Source organism: Rhineura floridana, chromosome 1 (assembly GCF_030035675.1).
Source record: "Rhineura floridana isolate rRhiFlo1 chromosome 1, rRhiFlo1.hap2, whole genome shotgun sequence".
Taxonomy (NCBI): domain Eukaryota; kingdom Metazoa; phylum Chordata; class Lepidosauria; order Squamata; family Rhineuridae; genus Rhineura; species Rhineura floridana.
The window spans coordinates 24,371,313-24,394,024 of record NC_084480.1 but is presented as its reverse complement, the minus strand read 5'-3'; the positions used below and the strand labels follow the sequence as shown (position 1 = coordinate 24,394,024).

The 22,712-nt window shown below is 40.9% G+C and overlaps 1 protein-coding gene and 1 long non-coding RNA gene across 4 annotated transcripts in view; one reads left to right on the top strand and one right to left on the bottom strand.

The window, feature by feature from the left end:
• Positions 1 to 21,513, top strand: part of NPR3 (natriuretic peptide receptor 3) — an 81,048-nt gene extending 59,535 nt beyond the window's left edge. The window contains exons 6-8 of one of the 2 annotated variants that reach the window (XM_061615878.1): positions 5,799 to 5,931; positions 8,401 to 8,485; positions 12,707 to 21,513. In XM_061615878.1, coding sequence (XP_061471862.1) covers positions 5,799 to 5,931; positions 8,401 to 8,485; positions 12,707 to 12,818 — 330 coding nt within the window. In that variant the 3' untranslated portion in view covers positions 12,819 to 21,513. Of the gene's footprint in view, positions 1 to 5,798; positions 5,932 to 8,397; positions 8,486 to 12,706 lie in introns of both variants that reach the window. The other variant, XM_061615868.1, reaches the window with a different exon arrangement.
• The window catches only part of LOC133379843 (uncharacterized), a 49,258-nt gene continuing 32,872 nt past the window's right edge, over positions 6,327 to 22,712 (bottom strand). For both annotated transcript variants that reach the window (XR_009761283.1, XR_009761287.1), the window contains exons 2-3: positions 8,530 to 8,608; positions 6,327 to 6,786 (exon numbers count right to left, since the gene is read on the bottom strand). This is a non-coding gene — a long non-coding RNA (uncharacterized LOC133379843). The remainder of the gene's footprint in view (positions 6,787 to 8,529; positions 8,609 to 22,712) is intronic.

The following is a 22,712-nucleotide window of genomic DNA, read 5'->3' as shown; positions in this document are numbered from 1 at the left end:
AGTTTACTCATACATAATATACACTGTTTAGTTGAGCTTACTTCCAGTTATATAGAACTGCAACCTCAAAAGTAGGCTGAAGTCCTGTAGACGTGTAACCTGGAGTAAGTTGCATTGAAACTAAATAGGACTTGCTTCCAGTAGCGAATAGCATGGTGGAGTAGAGGCACTTGCATGACCTCCCAGCAGGTGAGAGGGGCGATGCAGCAGAAAGGGTGGCACAGTGTCAGTGCACCAGTAGAAGCACCAGATTGGTTCAGCTGGTGCGTTTACATCTTACCGCTGTCTTGCCCCTCTTCCACCTGGTAAGCAGCAGCAACTCTCTTGCTGGGAGGTCAGGTAAGCATCTCCGCCCTACCATGCCATCTGCTACTGCTTACTTCTGAATAGCCATGGATAGGATTGTGTTGTTTTGTAGCAGAGTGTCCGTGTAGTATTGTGTCTCAGTCATTGGAGGGGAGAGGAGAAAATCTTGACCACAAGGGAGGGGCCAGGTCAAAAGGACAGCAGATGCAGGATACTTTCATCTAGTATCTCCAAATTAGATCAGTGATCAGAAGGAGGCAATCAGGAATTCACAAGAAAACAAAGCCCCTCTTTGCTTTTGTCATGAAGATGACAGCACCGCCAGGTGCAGGAATGATTTTTCAAAGTGAGCTTTGTATATTTCTACAGTATAATTACAAGTGATCATTCTCTAATGTTACAGATCCATTCTGCACATTCAGAGTGAGTAAAATCTTGTCTTAATTTTTTTTTCACAAGAGAAAATATTTCATAGGATTTTTTCAATGTTCCCCCAAATTTCCCATTTTTATGTTGGAAAACATTCTCCCCCTACCTTATTTTTCCAATTTTTTCCCCAGTCTTCACATCTGTGAGAAGGTGGTGATGTTGAATAGGAGCTCAGTGCCTTAGCCTGTAGCCTGTGTGCCCTGCAAGGTTCCATTCTGTCCCCTGTGCTGTTTAACATGTACATGAAACTGCTGAAGGAGACTATCTGCAGAATTCATTTTCATCAACATAATGATTGCCCTCAACTCTGTTTCTCCCTTCACAGTCCAGGGTGGCTTTGTACTGATGTCTAAAATCAGTGATGAACTGGATATAAGCTAACAAGCTGAACAAGACAGAGTAGTCTTTGGCTGTGGGCACACTAATCGCTTCAAAAGCAGCCAGAATGGTTTTTCTGGCTGTGTTTTGAAGCGACTCTGCCCTCTGCTGGCCACACTTTCCTCCCCCATTGATGACTTCAGATATTTCAGGACCGCCCACAGCAAAGTGTTGGGCCAATCAGTGTCTCTGCCTGAGCCTACAGAAAAGCATTTCCATTGGACACACCTGGAAGACCATTAGGTTAATCTACCAGTCAGTTGCGAAATCTGCCTGAAGCTGCATTTAAAAAAAAATGCACTCAAGCTGATCCGACTAGGGTTTTAGAGTAAAAAGGGGTGGAGTTTGTCTAGCGTTATGTGTCCCTGCTTTCAGAAAAAAGATGTGGAGATGCACTGGATCTAGCACAACAGTAAGTGTGTCTGTACCCTATGTCACAAGGACTTCTGATTCAGTGATAGAGGTACAGCTTGTTCGAGACAGGGTTGCACTTCCTTTAAAACACCAGGTTTGCAGGTTAGGGGTGCTCTTGGACCTAGATTTGCTCTTGGACTCCCAGATGGGAGTTGTGGCCAGAGCCCTTTTGCTCATCTTAGACTGGTGTGCCAGCTGTGCCCACTTCTGAACAGGGCAGCTCTGACCATAGTCATGCATGTCTTAGTTTCATCTAGTCTGAATTGCTGTAAAACACCCTACAGTGGGACTGCTTTCTTAGACTGCTCAGAAACTTCAGCTGCTGCAAAATGCAGTGACAAAAGTTCTGACCAGTGCCAGATTGCTGGTGCAGTTTTTACTCTACTTCTATACCAACTTCATTTCTGAGTACAATTCAAAGTGCTGGTCATTACTGTTAAAGCCCTAAATAGCTTAGGATCAGGGTAGCTAAAGGCCCATCTCCTCGTGCAAGTTTGCCCATCCACTGAGATCAGCTATGGAGTCCTTCTGTGCACCCCATTTCTGATGTCCAGCTGGTGGGAATATATGAGAAGACTTCCTCTGCTGTAGCTCCCACAATATGGAGCTCTTTCCACAAGGAGGTGCATCTGCCCTCAGCTTTATTGGTGTTCTGCTGCTGGTTGAAGACATTTTTCTTTCAGCAGGTCTGTGGTCTGTCTGTTGTCTGAATTTATTTCTATTAGTTTCTTCTCGTTTGATGGCCTTTGCCTGCTGATTTTTTGTGTCTTGTTGAATTGTTTTATGGTTTGATTTTTCACATTTGTGCCTACTGCTTTTGTTACTGATGATAGCCATCTTCAGCATTTCATATGAACTGGAGAAGAGGGATAAATCACCCACCAAGTAAATAAGGTCATGTGGCAAAAGAAATAAAATCTAGGGACTGGTTCTGATTTTACGATCCTGGTTTTATGAACCACAAACTGATAAGAAACACCAGGATTGTAAGTTCTTCCCTTGCCCCTCTCCTCACGCTCTCACATTTCAGTCCTGGTTAAAGCAAACCACAGTTTCTGATTTCCTGTTGGTTTCTTTAAACCAGGATTGAAGCTGGGAATGATGAGGAAAGAATGTGCAGGCTACGGTTTATGAAGCTTGGATCATTAAGTTTGAACTCATCCTATGGCTTTGTTTCAGTTTGGATTGGGTAGCATTCTGTTCAGCTCTGGTTTGGCATATTAGACAAGGGGAAAGAGGGCAGTGACTCACTGACAGCAGCCAGTCCCCCCCGCATCAGCCCTTGTGCCCCTCCCCCACTTAACCCCAGAGCTTGAGCCCACTCTCCCTCTCCCCTTCTCCCACATTACAGCAATTCACACTTGGCCTGTCTTCCTGCTTGGAATCTGCATTGCTGTGGTCTGGCCCCACCCCTCTCCAGAAGGAGAGCAAGAAAAATATTTTTTTCCCCACCAAGCAATTTCTTATAGAAAACTGGTGTTGAGGCAAGATCCCCCATAGGTCCCCCAAATAGGTTTCTTTCCTGAGACAGGAAACCTTTAGTCAGTCAGGATGCTGTTATTTGCAGCAATGTGCACAAAGTGGTTTGTTCCCAAGCAGTGCCCACACCCAACCCACTGCAAGCACCTCGGAATATCCCCCACTCCCATTTTACTTGGATTGGTGTCCTTGGACCAATCAAAATTCATTCAGGCAGGGTGCATTCAACCAATTAAATTGCTGCTGCTGAGCAAAGGAGCTTAGATGAGGAGGAGCAGATTTGATGCTGCTTCCCATCATCTGCGGAAGGAGCTGGCAGGTTGTGTAGCCTTCGGATTAATCTGGAACCATGAAAAGATGTATGCTGTACTGGAAAAAAATGGCTTCCTTTATCCCAGCACTTCACAGAAAAATGTTCCCCATCACCCCTTAGCCTGTTTCTGCCCTTTGGCCTCACCGTTTCTGCCCCTCTCGGTCTTTCACCTTCTTCCCCCTCCAGCCTCTTAGCCTTGCTTTTTCTGCCCCATCCCTGCCTCTGCCCCACCACCACCACTTAAACTGTGTGTGTCTGCGTGTCTCAGTGTCAAATGCGGGTTAGCCTATTGTGACCTCTGGCTTTGCCTTCCATAGCTCTGCCCTCTGCCTAGTCCTTTGCCTCAACACCAGCCCCAGTGGTACCACTGGTTGGAGAAGAACATTGTCAAAATAGAAGTTATGGCTGATAGTATAATTTGCTGTAAGATTAGGTGGGAAATTGTACCTTTCAACCTGTTAACTGTAAGGACAGCAAATCGGTTTGATCTGGTGTGAACTGTTTGTACTGCTGCTTTGTTGCTTTTAACTGATTGTGTGTGTAATATTGTGATGACGTTGGCCACACACTAAAAGCGGATCAAATGGAAGATGTTAGAAGAGAACTATAAAGATGATAAAAGGTCCAGAAGTCATCTGAGGAAAGGCTGAAGGACACTGCATGTTAAGCCAAAGCCTGGGGGTGGGGGGGAGTGAGTGCACTTGGGAAGGATAATATTGACCCCAGTTTCTGCAGATGTTCATGCGCAACTCTCATCTTGGACAGGAAATCCAACAGTTGCATGATTAGACTTTTTGTATATTTACTACAATCTTTCTGTTTCCCTTTAGAAGCCTCTCTCATGTCATCTTGTTTTTTTTGCATTTGTTGACATCATTCATTTTGCTGGGATTGCCCCATCCTGATTTATAATGCTACTTCTCTTTGATGATGTTGGTGGCAGTGTTTGTTTATTTGGTAGGTTCCTTCCCACTGGTCATGAAAACCTTAGTTTCTAAGTGGAATGCGGCCAAACCCATGTAGGCTTGACCAGCAAATCTTTATCTGATAACTCGGTGTTTAGAATATGATAAATAAAACTAAACTGAATGAAACAAACATACATTTTAGAAGAATTTCAAAAAGAGCTGCAGGAAAAACAACAGTAGTTTGAGTCCACAAAAAATGGAGGGCAGGGGAAGAGCCAAAGCACATAGCACCCAGAGAGCTCTGATAGCCACACACAAATGAGAGCGATGATTCACACCACCAGTCACTGATAGACCCTGCACCATAGCATCAGGAAGCAGCTTCATGTTTGACTTCACAGACGTTAAAGACTCATCTACATGGGAGCATTTCTTTGTAGGAAATATACTTCATAATAGATTTACACTGTCCGCAGTTCCTGCTCAATGTTAGCTGCTAATTGCCTTTTCCCATTCACAAAAGTAGGTGTTCCTTTGGGAAGGATTAGTCTCACTGTTTCCTTGTGGCCCCGCCTTCTATAAATTTCCACTCCATCCGGTTGCTAGGTGACTAAGCATGCTTACTCTGTTCTACCAGCTGTAGTAGGTTCCTTAAAAAAAAACCCAGAAGTGTGAACATCTGTGTTTTCCATGCCTATGGTTGGTAGGATACAGCTGAAATGCATATCTTTGTTTGAGCAGTGTTATGCTTTTGCACGAAAGTTAGGGGGAAAAGAAAATAAAGGCACCACTTGCAGCAACATAAAAAAGGCCAGCAGAATGGAGGAGAGCAACCAGAAGTTCCTTATCAGCCTACAGGAGACGAAATGAAAGAAGGGAGGAGGAGATAGTGGACATGGAGAGGGGAACAATTGACACACACACCTAAAAGCATCGGAGCAAAGTGACTACATGGTGAGGGAAGCAAAGCCCACACATATTTTTCTCCCCTTTTTGTATTATCAGCGGATTGGGTTAGTATGGATTTACAGAGTGGAAACTGTGTGATGGCTTCTGTTTGCTGGTAACGTCATGTGAACCATGCACATTTAAAGAAGATTTGAGTAGCACCAAACATATAATAAACCACTGTGTAGATGAGCCCTGAGAGTTGATGACCTGGGGATGTGATTCACTCTCAATATATTTTCCTATCTCCACATTTTTTTTCAGTGATGCTGGTTTTCCCCAAAGCAAAATAGATGTTTGGGACTAAGCTGATAGATGGTTGTTGTTGTTGTCATCGTGGTCATCTCCCATCCTTCCTTCAAAGTGCTCAGAGGGACACCTTGACATGTTTCTTTTCTCCAGATTTCAGAACAAGGCAAGGAGGGATTTATGATACAACAATTCTGTGTCCAGCAATTATCTCTTTTAATTGATGGCTTGTTTAATAAAATTCTGATAATTGTATGTTATGTATTATATGCAGCAGAGACCAAACCAGCTGATATAACCCAATTTTCTCCCTTTTTCAGCTGTAAGTTGGTTGGAAATATGTTGTCATTTTTCTATATTTTTTTTCTATAAAGGTTGTTGGGAACTATTATGGAAAGCAGGGACAGCTTGAAATGCTTCCAAATGTTAATTACCCCTGGGAACACAAACTGAGACTAGATGACAGCCGTGGTTTGGAGCACCCAAGCAATATACCCTGCAAATCATGTAAGTTTACTGAGGTTACCTTCTGCTTTCCAAATCTGTAACAGACAGCAATCCGTGCTGGGGAATTGTGCTTGTTCTTAGATATACTTCTATATCTTGATGGTAATATTACACTACAACCTGATCATAGGAAATCTACTGAGGCTAGCTTTATATATAATTAATGTTCATGGGAACATTTGGATCACCAGCAAAGTGGATTTGTGCACAGTTTGGTATGTTAGATTGGCTATAGCATCAAGGTTCCCCAAGCAGAGGGTTGTAGTCTTGCTGAAACCACTGAAAGAGAGCAACAGGGTTATAGGCCTCTGGATGCTGAGTGTCCACTGATCTGGGGTTGCCAGTGGAACTGAGCAAGATAAAGGTATGAATAGAAGAAGATGCAGAGGCGCAAGAACAAATCAGGCCACGCGTTTATTAAATTACAGCTTTGAAACATCCAAGGGAGCCCAAACATCCTGACAGCCTGCCTGGTTTCAATGGTACCCCTTCGCCTGACTGATGCAGAGAGGAAAGCCAACTTAGTGCTACAACATAGATTGTTCTTCTGACAAATCAGAGGATGTAGCCAGTACCAAGGCCCCCAATATAGTCCAGAAGTGAGTCGTTCCCCCCCAGCCCTTAATGGCTCCCCCAAGGGGGACATGCAGAGAAACCACACCCACCTGCCCTCAGCCTATGGTCCTTGCCCAGTGCTCCAGCATTACAGCAAGTTATGGAACCGAGAGCATGAAAGCACTGTGAAAGAAAATATGCTTGCTATGAGGAATGCAATGAAGCCTGGAATCAAATGGTTGATCGGGAATGCAGGTAAAATTCCTTCCTAGCTCCATCACCCAGTGCCCGGCAATCAGCCTGTAACAAAGAAAGAAAGCAGTCAAAACAAACAACCAAGAATTAAGGAGAGTGAGAGGGACTGAGTCCAGGATGGGGGCCTGAATGTATAGCCCAGGAGTGCACCAGAGGAATGGAGTTCCCCTAGTAATGCATAGGAAGCTGCCTTAAATCAAGACAGACCACTGGCCCATCTAGCTTCATACTGTTGACACTGGTGGCAGTGGTTCTCTAGGATTTCACAGAAAGATCTTTCCCCATCTATTGTGCCTGGGACTGAGTCTGGGACCTTTTGCGCACAAAGCATATGCTTTACCACCAAGCTGCATTTCCTTTCCAGTCTGCTCCAAGGCTGCACCCATCCAAGGCCAACTGGTATGTATTAAGTAGCCAAGGAGCAGGCCTCACAGTGCTGCCAAGAGGACAGGCATGCTGTTGGCTGCACTGGATAACCTGTGCTGGATAATTTCACTCCCAACCCCCCAGCATCAAGTTCAATAGAGCACCCCTGGCTGAAGTGGGGGCCAGGTTGCCATAAAATTGAGAAACACGATCTAGCAGCAAATTGGATGGATGACTCATTGTGAGAAATTTTCATATGTATGCACCCTTGAAAAGTACTGCAAAAAGCAGCCTATAGATTCAAAAACGTATATTGCAACCCATCCTAAAGTAAATTATTACTGACTGAGAGTTATGCATCGCCACATTCACACCATACATGTATCCCACTATTATTCCACTTTAAATAGTCATGGCTTCCCCCAAAGAATCCTGGGAACTGTAGTTTGTCAAGGGAGCTGAGAGTTCTAAGAGAGGCCCCTATTCCCCTCACAGAGCTACTATTTTGCAGAGAACTCTGAGAATTGCACCCTTCTAAAACTACCCTTCCCAGAATTCCTTGTGGGAAGCCATGGCTGATTAAAGTGGAATTAATGTGTGGTGTGATTGTAGCCATAGAAGTTGGAGGGAATAGGCATGCCTTTTCCTTAAAAGATTCAGTTCAGCTCTTTCAGTTCAGATTTCTAAAAAAGTTTTGAAATCTCATCTGTTTTCCTTGGCTTTAAATTGAAAGGTGTTATTTCAACATAGGAAACTGCCTTATTGCAAGTCAGACCATTGGTCCATCATCTTTGGTGGAGTTTCTGTTGATATTTGTTGAATTCTATTAACTGGTTGTTTTATTGTGATTGGAGCTGTACAATTGAATGGAATTGTGTATTTGTTTTGAGCAAGGGATTGAACTCAGTGGCCTTATAAGCCCCTTCCAACTCTACTATTCTATGAAAGCCACCTTGGGAAGGCTTTAGTCTTGAAATGTGGTTTAGAAATATCTGAAATAAATAAAAAGCACTTCAGAATGGGGCATCAGTGGTACAATTGTGAACAAGTTTCACTGATTTTGGAGAAGTTTTGTGTGTTTTTAAACAACAAACTCCAAACTAAGCATAAAACATACAGGAAGATGATAAAAGCAGTTGAAACTATAGGAAAATGTTTGACACCTAACTAAAATGGATTTTGAACTGATTTGTTTATAATATTACATTGATCATTTATTCAGAGGTTCTGTGAGCTTGAATATATTTCTTTGTGAATTGCTACTGGCTACTTCCTTTTTGATTTTTCAAGCAGGTGGCCTAGGAGAGTCAGCAGTTACAGGAATTGTTGTGGGTGCCTTGCTAGGAGCAGGACTGTTGATGGCCTTCTACTTTTTCAGGTTCGTTCCGGTTTTGGGGGGGGAGGAAAAGAGGGGAATATTACCTGCATGTATCTCATTGTGAATTGCTGTGGGATATATTTGAAGGGCGGCTACCGTATTTTAAAATCATGTTGTTTAGTGCTGCAAAGTAAAATATATGGAAAAGCCAGGTATTAGAAATAAGAACTCAAACTGTATTTTCATGTGTTACTGTAATACACAGCATGTAATCCCACCCCAGACACTCACCAAACTACAGTGACACAAGAGAAGAGCAGCTAGAAAACAAACCAATCATTAGACGATTTTGATGATCTGTTTGAACATCTATGGGATAGGTTGTGGTTAAATTTTAAATAAACCATGACTTAAAACAAACCATGGCTTAACATTATGAGCAATATTCTACTAACTTGTTCTGTCAGTTCAAGGATTACCGCTAGTGCAGTGGGACCTTTCACCCCACTCCTCCCTCTGTGCACACCCTGCACCTGTCCCAAATCCACTCTGGAGGGTTGGGGAAACTCCTAGAAAAGATTTAGGGGGTGCGTAGGGGAAGGAGGAGGAAGTCCCATTGCACTAGCAGTAATCCTTGTGCTGATGGGATTGACTGGTGAATACACCTCTATGTGTGACCCATACCAGTAGCATCTGGCATTATAAAGTCCTTAATGTACACTTCCCTTTTCTAAGATGCCAGCCAGAATCAGTAAGTAAATGAAGAAAAACATTTTAGATCCCATCACCATTTATTTCTCTCAGCCACGGCAACTGCTTTGGTCCTGAGCTAATTCTTATTATAAGCAACTACTTTAGACATTTCCAATCTAAATTACATTTATTGGTTTGTTTTACAGCAACTAACAATTGATTTTTGTGATGAAAGCTATTTACAAAAGTATATGGTTTGGATTCGTATAGGACTTTTCATTAGTCCTTACTGTTAAAAACGGGCCATGAGGAAAACATATTGCTGCTTATAAACAACAAGCTTACAGGCTTAAAACAAAGCATTCTTTTATACGGTCAGAGGAAATACTTAGTGTCCCTATATGTGGGAGGTTTGTGACTGTGTGTTATGAATTAAAAAATGATCAAGTTGGTTTTTATATTGCACTTTGTCTCCTGGTATATCACAATCTTTTATATCTGTCACTTCCACTACCTGAGCTTAGCTTCTTTTTTCTAAATGTAAAGACTGGATTATTTAACAGATTAATACAATTGTTCCTTCCTTTGACATCTGGGACCTTTTTTTCTGATCCTTTAGTGCTTGGGGCATGGTGTTAATCTCAAAGTGAACCGCAAGCTATGAGTGCATAATACACATGCTTGTGGAATCATACTGTTAAAAAATAGCCAAAGGGAAACATATTTTTAAAAGTTGTATACGGAACTCATAACGAAATGACAGCCCTAGTGAAAATCTGACTGTTGCTGAAAAGAAACATTATAATTCTTCCTAAAAATAACACCCCAAACTAATTCTCTTTATGAATGTGCAGCTTCTGTTTAAAGCATGTGTGTGAAAAAGCACAGCCTAACAATTATTAAGCATGATTGAGACCTGCAACAAAAATATTGCAGTGCGGAGTTCTCCTGTTCAGTGTTCCAGCCAGCCTGACATGCCTCCTTTCAGGATAATCCATTCCATTCCCCTATCCCCAATCCCAAACAACAGTCATTCAACATTTGTGGCTACTGAGCATGCTCAGTTCTCATTGGGGTGTATGAAGGGGAAGTTGCCCCTTTAGGGTTTTTTCACCCAAGTATGTATTTATTTGTTGGTTGATTTATTTCTATAAACTTTGGGATTCTCAGTTTCTCAATTGCGCTATTTTGGCTACATAGCCAAAATTTCTTTCTTTCTGTATACTGCCTTGTGCAGGTAATATGCCTCAAAATATTAGTATTACTACTACTACTACTACTACTACTACTACTACTACTACTAATTATTATTATTATTATTATTATTATAACAACAACAACAACTCAACCTGAGTTCACTATTAGCATATATGACATAGTGGGTGACTCCCTAGACTAGATAGAGGGAATGTGGCCTGCTCTTGATGGGGTTACACTCCTGCTGAAGGAGCAGGTATGTAGCTTGGGGGTACTTCTGGATCCATTACTGTAGCTTGAGGCTCAAGTGGCCCCAGTAGCAAGGAGTGCCTTCCATCATCTTTGGCTAGAGGACCAGATACAACCCTACCTGGACAGAGATAGCCTGACTTCTGTTGTCTACACTCTGGTAACTCTAGGTCAGATTACTGCAATGCGTTATATGTGGAAGACAGTTTGAAAACTGCAGCTGATGCACAGGGCTGGCTCCAGACATGCCAGGGCCCTTGGGTACCAGCCTGCCCTGGGCCCCTGCACGATCTGCGGAACTTAAGCATCTGCGGACTGCAAGACAGGAGCATCCGTGCCGGCCAGCTGCCATCCTCCCGCTTCACCTACCTTTCCATTGTTTTTTGCGGCGCGTGTAGGTTTGCCATCAATCAAGTTTGTGGCCGACGTTTCCCTAAGGGGCTGAAGCCTCTGCTGCCAATTTTGTTGACGGCAGCAACACGCGCGTAGCACGCATGCGTGCCATCAGCCAAGATGGCAGCAGAAACTTCAGCCCCTTAAGGAAACCTCGGCTGCCATCTTGATTGATGGAAAATCTGCGTGCCGCAAAAAACAACAGGAAGGTAGGTAAAGCGGGGAGATGGCGGTCCACGGATGCTTCCGCTGATTGCGGAAGGAGAGCGGAGGGCCCCCTGTAGCTCCAGGGGCCCTCGGGCCAGTGCCCCACCTGGCCACTCTTTAGAACCGGCCCTGCTGATGCAGAATGCAGCAGCCAGATTGCTCATCAGGGCAAGACAGTCTGAGCACATAATACCAATTCTGGCACAACTACACTGGCTCTCAGTTAGTTTCCAGGCTCAATTCAAAGTTCTGGTTTTGACCTATAAAGCTTTATATGGCTCAGGATCCCAGTACCTCAAAGACCACCTCTCCCCATATGAGCCAACCCAGATCCTGCATTCAGCATCTGAGGCCCTTCTTTGTGTGCCACCTCCAAAGGAGGCACTGAGGATGGTGACATGAGAATGGACCTTCTCAGTGGTGGTCCCCTCGCTTATGGAATGCTATCCCCAGAGAGGCACACATGGCACCACCATTATCAATCTTTGGGCCTGGAAAAAAAATTCCTCTTCTTCCAGGCATTCAGCTCTTAATTTTTGGAGGGCTTTTGACATTGTAGCCCGGTAGGTTGTTCCATCATCTTATCCATGTGTTATGTTTTTTAACTTTTTGTTTGTGTTAGTTTTATATTGGTTTTGATCTTTTTACTGTATGTCACTTTGGGTCCATTTTTATGAAGAAAAGCAACTAATAAATTTAATAAATAAAAAATAATAAATAAAATAATAATTCTCTATGCTGCTATTGAGTTCTTTTGGGTTGGTGGTTTAGGGATACATGTGCTTTTTATTTAGTGGCTGGATGTGTATTTAACATTGCTGATTTTATTAATGTTGTGACTCTTATGGGTGGTTTTGTATTGCACTTTATTCTATCTTATTATAGTTGGAATTGTTTTTTAATCTGTTATTGTAAACCAGCTTGAGTGTGTATTTCTCATAAAAGATGCCTATAAATATTTTTAGTAATAATGACAACAACAATACATAAGAATTTACTCAGACGAACAATTAATTAGCCAATTAAATATGGCTCAAAATTTAGATTTAACTGGATTGTGGATTGGACTTTAATGGGGCAGTCCCATAGAGATAAAGAATACAGGATACAAATTTTATTTAACAGTGTGAGGCAGCAAGCTATCATCAATTTAACAATAGGAAGTCATATGCTGCAACCTCAAAGAAATTCCATTTAAATGTCTGAGAGAACTAACTATTAAATGGTTTCACTATTTTGCAGCCATAACTTCAAAGCAACAGTTGCATTTATATTGGCTTCCTGATCACTTAGTTTTGGATTTGTGGAAGAAGAGGCAATTTGTCTGAAATCTTTGAATATGACTTAACTTTTAGACTAGGCAAAAATGCTCCAAGGCACACCTCTTTAATCTTTTGGCAGTGCTATTCGTTCATCTCATTTATCATTAGAAGCACATTTGTCCTTCATAGACATTCTTTTGTGAAGGGAGTTCTATTCCTACTTATCTTAAACTGGAGGAGGAGGTTTTCTTACTCTGTGCTACCCATTTCTTTTATGCAGAAAAAAATACAAAATAACTATTGAGAGGCGAAGTCAACTGGAAGAATACAACATTGGCAAGCACTGGCAATTACGAGAAGACTCTATAAGGTCTCACTTTTCTGCTGCATGAAGGAAACAAGTTGATGTTTTTGTGTGTGTGGAAGAAATCTGTAGACAAACGGACACTACCAAAGACAGCAACAGAAAAGAAGAAGCTCATTAAGAACTCAGCATTTTAAAAGTAGAGTAACTCTGTCTTAATTCCTTTCAGAAACTCAGGAATGATTTACTAGCCACATTATGCCACATGGCCTTTTTATCTTGTGGAAAGGAAAATGGCAAAAGAAAGGGTGCATTTTTTCCTCTGCAAGATGGTTTTAACACTTGGTGTATATCCAAGACAGGTTGCTTTGGTCAGCCATTTTGTTTCTTGGAAATGTGAATGGTTCGTTGGATGGACCTTTGTTAGCTGCGCCTCACACCAGATTATAAAAGGAATGTGATCTCAGAGACACAGATGCTGCTTTTTAGCAGGAACAGAAATATGTTCAGTATTGAACAGTGGGGATAAGGAAGGAAGGGTGTTTGGAGGTAGTACAAGACAATATAATTTATGGGAAAAGGCAGACATGTCTTTGTTTGTGGAACATAAAGAATCCCAAAGCTGAGGAAAAGCAGGATTTGGTTAGAAGGACCTATTTACACAACATATTAGTTTGGAAGATCATTCCCTGTGAAAGACTTCCCTCACAAATTGGTTGGGGATTGATGTAAACAGGACAACTGCTTGCCTGTGTTCCTAGGGAAGGAATCTGGGGTTTAAGAGAATTCCCATTTACATGGAATTTTTATTTTCAGGAAGCTCCCTCCTCTACATAATTTCCATGGCTTGTTTATAGGAATCCTGTCATAGAGATCACTGCAGGATTATGCATTCCCTGGTTACATGTCTCCTGCTTTTAAATCTGTTGGGTGTTCCTTGTGTAAGAGAAACACAAAAGAGTTCCAGAAAAGAGGCGGAGATGTAGGCCTAATCTGCACATAATGATGACATGATGTGAAAGAATCCTGAGATTATAGCCTTACTACTTCAGAGTACAAATGTGTGGGAGAGGGTACCATTTCTGAATTCTCTCCTAAGTAAAAAAGCAACAACTGTGCAAATAGAATAAAAACCTAGTGAATTGGAGAAGATTCTAGGCTGCCCCTTTAATGATGTACTAAGTTTCTACTTAAAGACTGGTTTTTACACAGGGGAGCATTCAAAAATACAATTACCTTTACCTGCTTGCTGAAGTGATATAGTCTATTCTGCCAGCTCATTGTCACCTCATTCTGTTTTATGTGTAGACCAAGCTTTACTATTGCCAATGACAGTAAATGAGATCTGCCTCGGGCAAAGCACCTTACGATGATCTCTCTATGTACATACAGATATGTACACATACACACACAACAACTGGAAGTTCAGATGAAGTTCTGGCGCCCTCCGTTTTTTTTCCTGAAGTTGCCCTACTGATTCTTCAGCATTTTGGTTCCCACTGCTGAAATGAAAACTGGTGAACAAGGCGAGAACTATGATCTGTGTAGGGTTGTGTGTGTGCCATGCAGACGGGAGGTTCTTGGGGACTGCATAAAGAAGCTTTTTTAAAAAACAAACAAATAGGCCATTACTCAGCAGTATGTTCCATTGAAACCTGTGGTACTTACTTCCAAGTGAAATGAGTATAGAGTCAGGATGCAATATGCCATCCCCACTCTGAATTCTTCAACCGGAAGTAAACACCCCATGGCCACTGTCAAGACCTGAGTGTGGCTCAAACTATGTAAATATTAAGTATCAGAGAGGTTTTGTACAGTAAAGGCAACTCAAAATGTTTTTGTTGTATAAAAGATGGCACTCTGGGTTAACATTTTATTTTTAGGTATTCTTATATTTTTCTATTAAGGAAAAGATTTAGAAAGTAAAGATGAGAATGTGGTTGAAGAGCTATTTTTCTTTTTGAAAGTGTGAACAACATTGAGCACAAAACATCTTAGCTGTAAATAAAACTTGTATCTTTTGCCTTTGCATATTGGGCTAGTCCTCCCCCTCCCCTTCTTCCTTTACCCAGACATAGATCTCTCATTCAGTGGCAAGATTCCTTTGATTATCTAGAATGGAGCTGTGGAACCTGTGGCCTCCAGATGTTCCTGGACTATGCCTTCCATCATCTTGACCATTGGCCATGGGGCTCATTGGAACTGGAGTCCAACAACACCTGGAAGGCCACAGTTTCCCCATCCCATAGAGGAGAGACTTCATGCTAATAATCCCAGGCTTTCTCTAACAGGAATTGTATAACCATCTCTTTTATTTGAAGGATAAATGAATCACAAGGTTTTAGCAACCTTTCTGATCTATGCTAGTTTTTAAAATACGTTTAGATCAGCTTTTTTTTTTAAAGTCAGTCTTCGGCTATTTCTTTCTACATTGACTCATGAACAGTACAGAAGCGATAGAAACCAGCTAGTGGTTACCAGAAAGGTAATGTGTGCTCTGGTTACTCCTGGCCATTCACAGCAGCCACACACCTGCAAGGTGTTACCTCTTGCAACCCCCTTCCTCTACCATGATCTCATGTCTCCTGCTGGTAAGAATGTCAGCTGTGCCTCGTGTGTGTCCTCATTTGCCATTCAGGAGAGGTGGCACACCACCACACCGGCCCACAAACCGAGCACATTGTAGATTATTCTGGAGTATGAACTGAATGCATACCCTAAAACATGCTCACAGCTACTCTGCATGAAAAGTGGAGTGTGTAACTCAAGAGCTACAATACACTCAACCTTGAACTGTGGCTGCACATTGCAGGGGAAGATGGCAGTCTAGCTGTGTTTCAGGGAAGTTTGTCAATTCTTGCTTACCTTCTTACTGAAGAAGCCCTGATAACTTCCAGGGCACACCAGAGTTCCTTGGCATACAATTTGAAAACCACTGGTTTAGATTGTAAGTAATCCATTTTTTCAACAGTATTCTGCTCTTTTCCTAAGTCAGTGTATGCTATTTTTTTCAGTCCTTTAGCTTTCACAGCTGGTTCTCCAGTGCTAATACTATTCTTAGGTTTCACACTTTTTAAGGAAGTAAAAACAAAACACCACCAAAACCTGCTTCATTAAAATGAATCATACATGCATACATGCACAAACCAGACAAATAGGCCAGTAGACATGCTTAAGTACAACTGAAATGAAAGCAAATTGCTTTGTCCAGTTAAAATCAAGGTAACTATGCGCTGGATTGTTGCCAAAACTTACAAATACTACACAGAAGGATGTGATGATATTTAATTTAAGGATTGTACACCAATCTAAGTGCTCACACTGAGCCAACTGAAAGAAAGACAGTAAATTAGGTTGGATACACATTTTATTGAACCAGCAGCTGTTAGTGGGAGTGTCATGTTTTTCAACTTGATACAGACCTTCAGCAGGTTCAAACATTCACATTTGCCAACAGAAATTGCACCAATAGGAAGAATTGGCTTATCGATTTCCTCTTTTCCCCCTGAGTTCTTTGAAAATTGGCACAAGCATAATCCAGAAAACAACATTACAGCTGCTATCCTTTATCATTCACACTAGTGGACTGATAGAAATTTTGTTTGCAAATAGGAATGTTATGAGAAATCAGGCTCCTAAATGTTTTTTTAAAAATTGTTTTACTTATTTTGGTACTATAGTAACATGCACCACCTTAAATTTGGTCAAGCTTATTCAATGAATATTCAGCCTAAATAGAGAAACACCCCCAACATTGGCTTCAGTGATGTGATCTAGTCTTGCAGGAACATTCACGTTTTATCATGTAAAAAACAAAGGAACATTTTGGTTACCTCCATGCCATTCATTTACAGCACATTTAAAGCACACTGCTTTCCCCAAAGAATCCCGGGAACTAGTTTGTTAAGGGTGCTCAGAATGTAGTTTACCCCTCACAGCACTACAATTCCCAATGCCCTTAACAAACTACAGTTCCCAGAATTCTTTGGGAGAAGCCATGTGCTGTAAATGTGTGGTGTGAATGTGACCATAGTTTCATTTTACATTTCCAGAAGTAGTTACTTACTGCAAGTTGGCCTAAGACTTATTTTTGAATCCCTCATTTTTAAAGTACTTGCAAAATTTAATGAGTTAATACAACCAATGCCAAATCACTAGTAGGATGCATCTAGATCAAGAGATCTAAGAAACACATAAACTTTTTATTGTCATTGTTTGGCAGTGATTCTTTTTCATAGTTTTTCTAGGTGTTCTTCCTTGAAAAATGACATATTGAGGAAATTTGAACATGTTAATGACAATTCTGCAAATGATTAAGATGTCATTTCCTCTAAAGACTTAACTTTTGTAAATCTAGATTAAGGGTTTTAATCCCTGTGGATTTAACTCTAATGAGCAACCAGGCTAATTAGTAATCCTTCCTGTTCTACATAAAGGTTCCTTGCATTTAGTCTTGAAAATAAAGTCAAAATGAGGCTTTCTAAAGTGAACTGTTACGTAGATACCTTGTTTTTGAATACAAAATTATTTCTTAAAAGCACTTTCCTACTGGTGCACACAGACATTTAGAGCATATAAACAGTCTCTGAAAGGTGCTCCTTTAAAGCTGTACACTGTAAAATTTACAGTAACCACTAATGCTAATGTTCTACATCAAAGGCTTAAATATCTTAGTGATTTTGATACTGCTGAGATTCATAAGTTAAGCTACAGTACTTACATTGTGGGGATTTACTAGGTGCTGTAATATAGTAAAGAAATAAAATGCTTGTTTAGTGTTCCCATGATATACTTTTCCTAAAAGACACTTGAGCAAACAAAGGAAATGTATCCAGTAGGGCATTTTTAAAGAGAATTTTAAGAAAATGTAAGCTGGAATTCACAAGGGCAGGAACAAGAGAACAGGATGCTGGACTAGATGGGCCACTGGCCTGATCCAGCAGGCTCTTCTTATGTTCTTAAACCATGGAGAGTATCATTAATCCACATATCCTTAAATCATGCTACTTCCTTTAATATGTCGTACAGACAGCAGATCACGACTTAAATTTTTGTTTATATCAGGATGACCAGTTTGTAACTTATACATGCTAGAATATTACTTTCACTATCTAAATTTTTCCTCTGACTTAAGCAGAAGAAGAATCATACTACATATTCCAGTTTCAGTGGCCTTCCAAGAGCCTTGTCTCACAATGGTCACAATCAAGAGAAGACAAGTTCATATGCTTGTATGATTCACTTTTGTACCTCTGGGCTTTCTCTTGGATTTCCATGGATGAAACCACTACATTCCTTTTGCCTACTTCTCCAAGTATGAAAAGAGATTTGGAAAGCCAAATAGAAGTTGTCGCTTCCAAAGAAAACAAAGAAGAAAATCCAAGTGCATAATTCTGTGATTACATCCGTTGTTATTTTCTCTCACAGGTGTGTTCCCAATGTGTGCAAAGAGTGCATACCCAAAAGTCAGATAGGGATAGAGTACTGGGAGTAACGATGCCAGCAGAGTTCTCTGAGCCATGCTCAGAAACAAACTTTGGGGGCCCAGAAAATGCATGTCAAAAGAAGAGGTGAATTTTTACAAATTCAAACGTCCTCTCCTCTCCGGATCAAAATCCAAGAAGGAATGGACTTTGCAGCTTCCCCAGCCTGTCTCTACTGCCTTTCCTGCATCCTCCAAAATTGCCCTCCATTGCCCAAACACACTACCCCTTTTCTCTTCCCTTCCATTGTCAGCAATTGTATGAATCCTTGAAAGAACACCGGTCCCCATAGCCCACCACATCCTATTACTCTGTAAGGGCAATACTATCAACCTCTCCTGCTGCTGCCACCGTTGCTCCTCTGTCAAACATTGAGGGAAGACTGGGGGAGGAAGTATCTGGGGAAGTGGGGTGGCATTTTTTTGAACCCTTAATTTGGTTTAGGAAATTGTTTTTGAGCCAAACTGAGAGAACCACAGAAAGCATGTATATCTCTATTGGGAGCAGCTTCACATAATGTGCCTTACTCCTAAGTTGATAGGTGCGCAAATCTTTGCCGTGTTTCAGCTGTACTTGTGGGAGAGTTTTTGTGAATGAGAATTGTAATACTAGATGTGTTGGAATGCTTTTGTTCATTATACCACCTTAAATATGGTAAGACTTAATGAAACAAAAGAAAAGCATTAAGTGGAATGTATTCACATCAAATATCCAATGTCCTAGGCAGACCAACCAGGAGCAAACTTGACAACTGCCCTCACAACAGATCTCTGTTTGGATTTTAGAAAACATTCTTTCAAAATGGCTACTCAGAGGTGAAGTTTGTCAGCACATCTAATTCTTTCTTGATAACAATACTGGCTTAAAATGTTCTTTTTAAAAATCATTTGTGAAATATTAACAGGCTTGATTGTCCATTGGATTTGGTTGTTTCCTTGCGCAAAACATGTAGTATCACAAAATTAAAAGGACTCAGGATAGAGATTGTGGAGGTTTGACTTTGTCTCTATCTCCCCTTTTATTGTAGTCAGTGTTGTATGATTGTAAAAAAATATACTGGATACTCTAGAAGTGTAATATTGGTTTGGTCAAAATAATAATGGAAAGCTGCACAGCATATTGTACTGATGTAAGTAGAACTATTTGCATATAATGTGATTTTATTTATTGCATTTCTGTAGAGACAGAATTCATGACTGTGGATATAACCTCTGTGTGATGTATTTTTATTTCTTTCACAAGTTGCTCGTTTATTATTGGTGTCCATTGACTATTCAATGCGTATATTTTCTTGTAAACATTTCAAGTAGTACAGATTGTCATATTCCCAATTTATAACAAAAGGCTCCCATTAAAGAGGCAAATCTATACATTCACCTATTAATGTGGTCTAATGATCTGTTAAGAGATTCCTTGCTCTACAACACCGTTCTCCAGCTTTGGGTCCCCAGATGTTGGCAGACTACAACTCCCATCAACCACTGTCAATTTAGCCAATGGCCAAGGATGATGGGGGTTGTAGTCCAGCAACATCTGGGGGCCCAAGGTTGAACATACAATTGTACACTAGCAAACCTGTTTTAAAGGGCCAGAGGGAGATCTTTCAACTGGAAGACAGTCACTTTTCTAGCACCACCCAAGAAATCCACATCTGTGTCACGAACTGAACCCAGACCCAACCAAACATGTTATCCTTTAGACGAGGGTTTGAGAACCTGGCTTCCCCTCGATGTCTGCCGTGAATGAAAATCTTGTACTGCATAGAATATTTAAGGACAATCCATTCCATTGTATAGCAACAAGAGTACACTGTTCACAATATACTTTCCTCCTCAGTTCTTCCTGTAGCAAAGACCTACAACACCCAATAACCTCATAATTCCAAATATATGCTGGTCTCAGATGGGACAGCCAAATGTTTGCATTCAGACTTCATAGCAAATTGGTACAGAATACAAAGTGCTGTGGCTATAAGCCAGGGCAAGGTCATGTGCCCAGCAATTTGATGTTAGTACCAAACAAAAAGAAGACAAAACCAAGCAAAAATGTGGGCACATACATTGTGCCCTTATTTTCTCATCTGGTTAAAAGCATTTTCCACACATGCCTAGTAGCTTTAGTTTGAATAGTTCTGTTATTCTATCCCTTGCAGGGCTCTAGCCAATACCAAAACCAGCAGCTCTCCCAAAATGCTTGTTTGTTTCCTGAAAACATTCTGGTGTATTGCATATATACAGAACGATTTCTGTCAAAAGAGTTATTAAAAAACAACAACACCCTCAGCCAATTTGTACAAATAAGGTGAGATTTAAAAGCCCATTGTGTGCTGCTACAGAAGACTTTCCAAAGGGGTCACCATGTCAGTCTGTTGCCCCTTAAGGTCTTGTGGCTGACAAATTTTATTATGGCATAAACCTTTGTGGACTAGAGGTGAATTGCTGTTAACTGCCCATCTTTCACGAGCAGGTCCCAGGGTGGATTATGGAAATGGACTGCCTTCAAGTCAATCCCAATTTATGGCTACCCTATGAATAGGGTTTTCATTGTAAGCGGTATTCAGAGGGGATTTACCATTGTCTTTCTCTGAGGCTAGTCCTCCCCAGCTGGCACAGTGGCCCTTTGAGGATTTTTTAAAAAATTCCTGCTGCTGTTTTAAGTGTTTATAATAATACAGCCACAGAAGTGGCTATATACTATAACCAGTGTGGATTTTTCACATTCCGCAGTGTTAAATTGAAAATACCCCCATGCCATTCTGATGTTTCCCATAAGCTCATTTCAAAACAAAACCTTATAAAATGTATAGTCCTGAACTCAGAAATGCTTGCTTAACAACACTCTAAATTTTCATGGCGATACACAAAAGAGAGAATAGAGAGTTCAAAGTCTAAAAAGAGAGGGCAAAAACCCAGATCCCGTTTGGACTTTTTTCTGTCAGAGTTCTCATAATCTGTTGAAATTCATTAAAAATCAGCCATCTTCACAGAGTACCTGTAATCCTAATACTGACCTTGCCCCATACTCTGACCTTCATCTTCTGCAGTTTAAAAGTTAAAAATTGCCTGGCTGATTTTTAATTAATTAAAGAAATTTTGCATTGAACTGAGTCAGAGCTTGAAAAATTACTTTTAAAAAGTAATAAATTACAGTTACATGCAGAGCTTGCAAGTAACTAGTTACAAGTAACGAATTACTTGTAATTTATTATTTTTTTGAGTAACGAGTGGGTAACTTCATTACATTTTGCTGGTAATAGAACGAGTAGTAACTTCATTACTTTTGAGGAGTAATTGTAATGTTTCCAGCATTATGTTTGCGCATTACTTGGGGGGGGGGAGCAGGGGAAGTCTTCTTCTCCTCTGATTTGTGAATAAAAATCATGTGCTTCAAATTGGGCTTTTGTGCAGCGTTGTTCTTCCTTCATGCTCTATGGGTGCTTAGGAGGTGACGAGGGAGGAGGTGGAGAGCAGACGGGGTGGAGAAAACAATTGTTTAAAAATTGACAGGAGTGGAAGGAGAAAAGAGCTGGAGACAATATATATATACAAAAAATATGTGTGTTGGGGTATCTTGCTGGGGGTGGGGTGAGGGGATGTGAGATTCTGTTATGCCATTCTGTTAATCTTATGGATAAAAAAAAAATTCTACTGCCCTCTGTGTGCGCGCGCTTACTTTTAATGGTGTTTTAGGCTACTTAGATGTGCAGCAGCCAAGGCCAGCACCTTGTAGGCAATTTCTTTTTTTAAAAGTAACTAAAATGTAATTGTAGCAATTACTTTTGAGTAAAAGTAAAGCAATTAGTTACTTTCAGAGCAATTGTAACAGTAATTATTATTATAATAAATGTTATTTGTTAGTCGCCCATCTGTCCGAATTAACGGACACTCTGGGCGACGTACAACAATATAAAATACAATAAAAACACATACAATCAACAGTCACAATATTAACATCAATTTATCTAAGACCAACCTTTCAATAATACAATATAAAAACCTAACCCACCCCAGAAATCCCATAGGCCTGCCTGAATAGCCAGGTCTTTAAGGCTCGGCGAAAAACCATCAGGGAGGAGGCATGTCGGAGGTCAAATGGAAGCAAGTTCCAGAGGGTGGGGGCCATGATCGAAAAAGCCCTCTCTCTGGTCCGCACCAGCCTAGCTGTTTTCATCGGTGGGACCGAGAGAAGGTCTTGTGAGGCTGATCTTGTTTGGTGGCATATTTGGTGATACTGGAGGCGTTCCTTCAGATAAACTGGGCCGAGACCGTACCGTATAGGGTTTTAAAGGTTAGTACCAACACCTTGAATTGGGCCCTGTACACAACTTTTTGGGGGCCATGTAACTGTAACTGTAATTTATTACTTTTTAAAAGTAATCTTCCAAGCTCTGGTTACATGGCCCAAAAAGGCAGTAATTACCATTACAATTACAATTCCTCTGAAAGTAACTGATTACTTTTACTCAAAAGTAATCACTACAATTACATTTTAGTTACTTT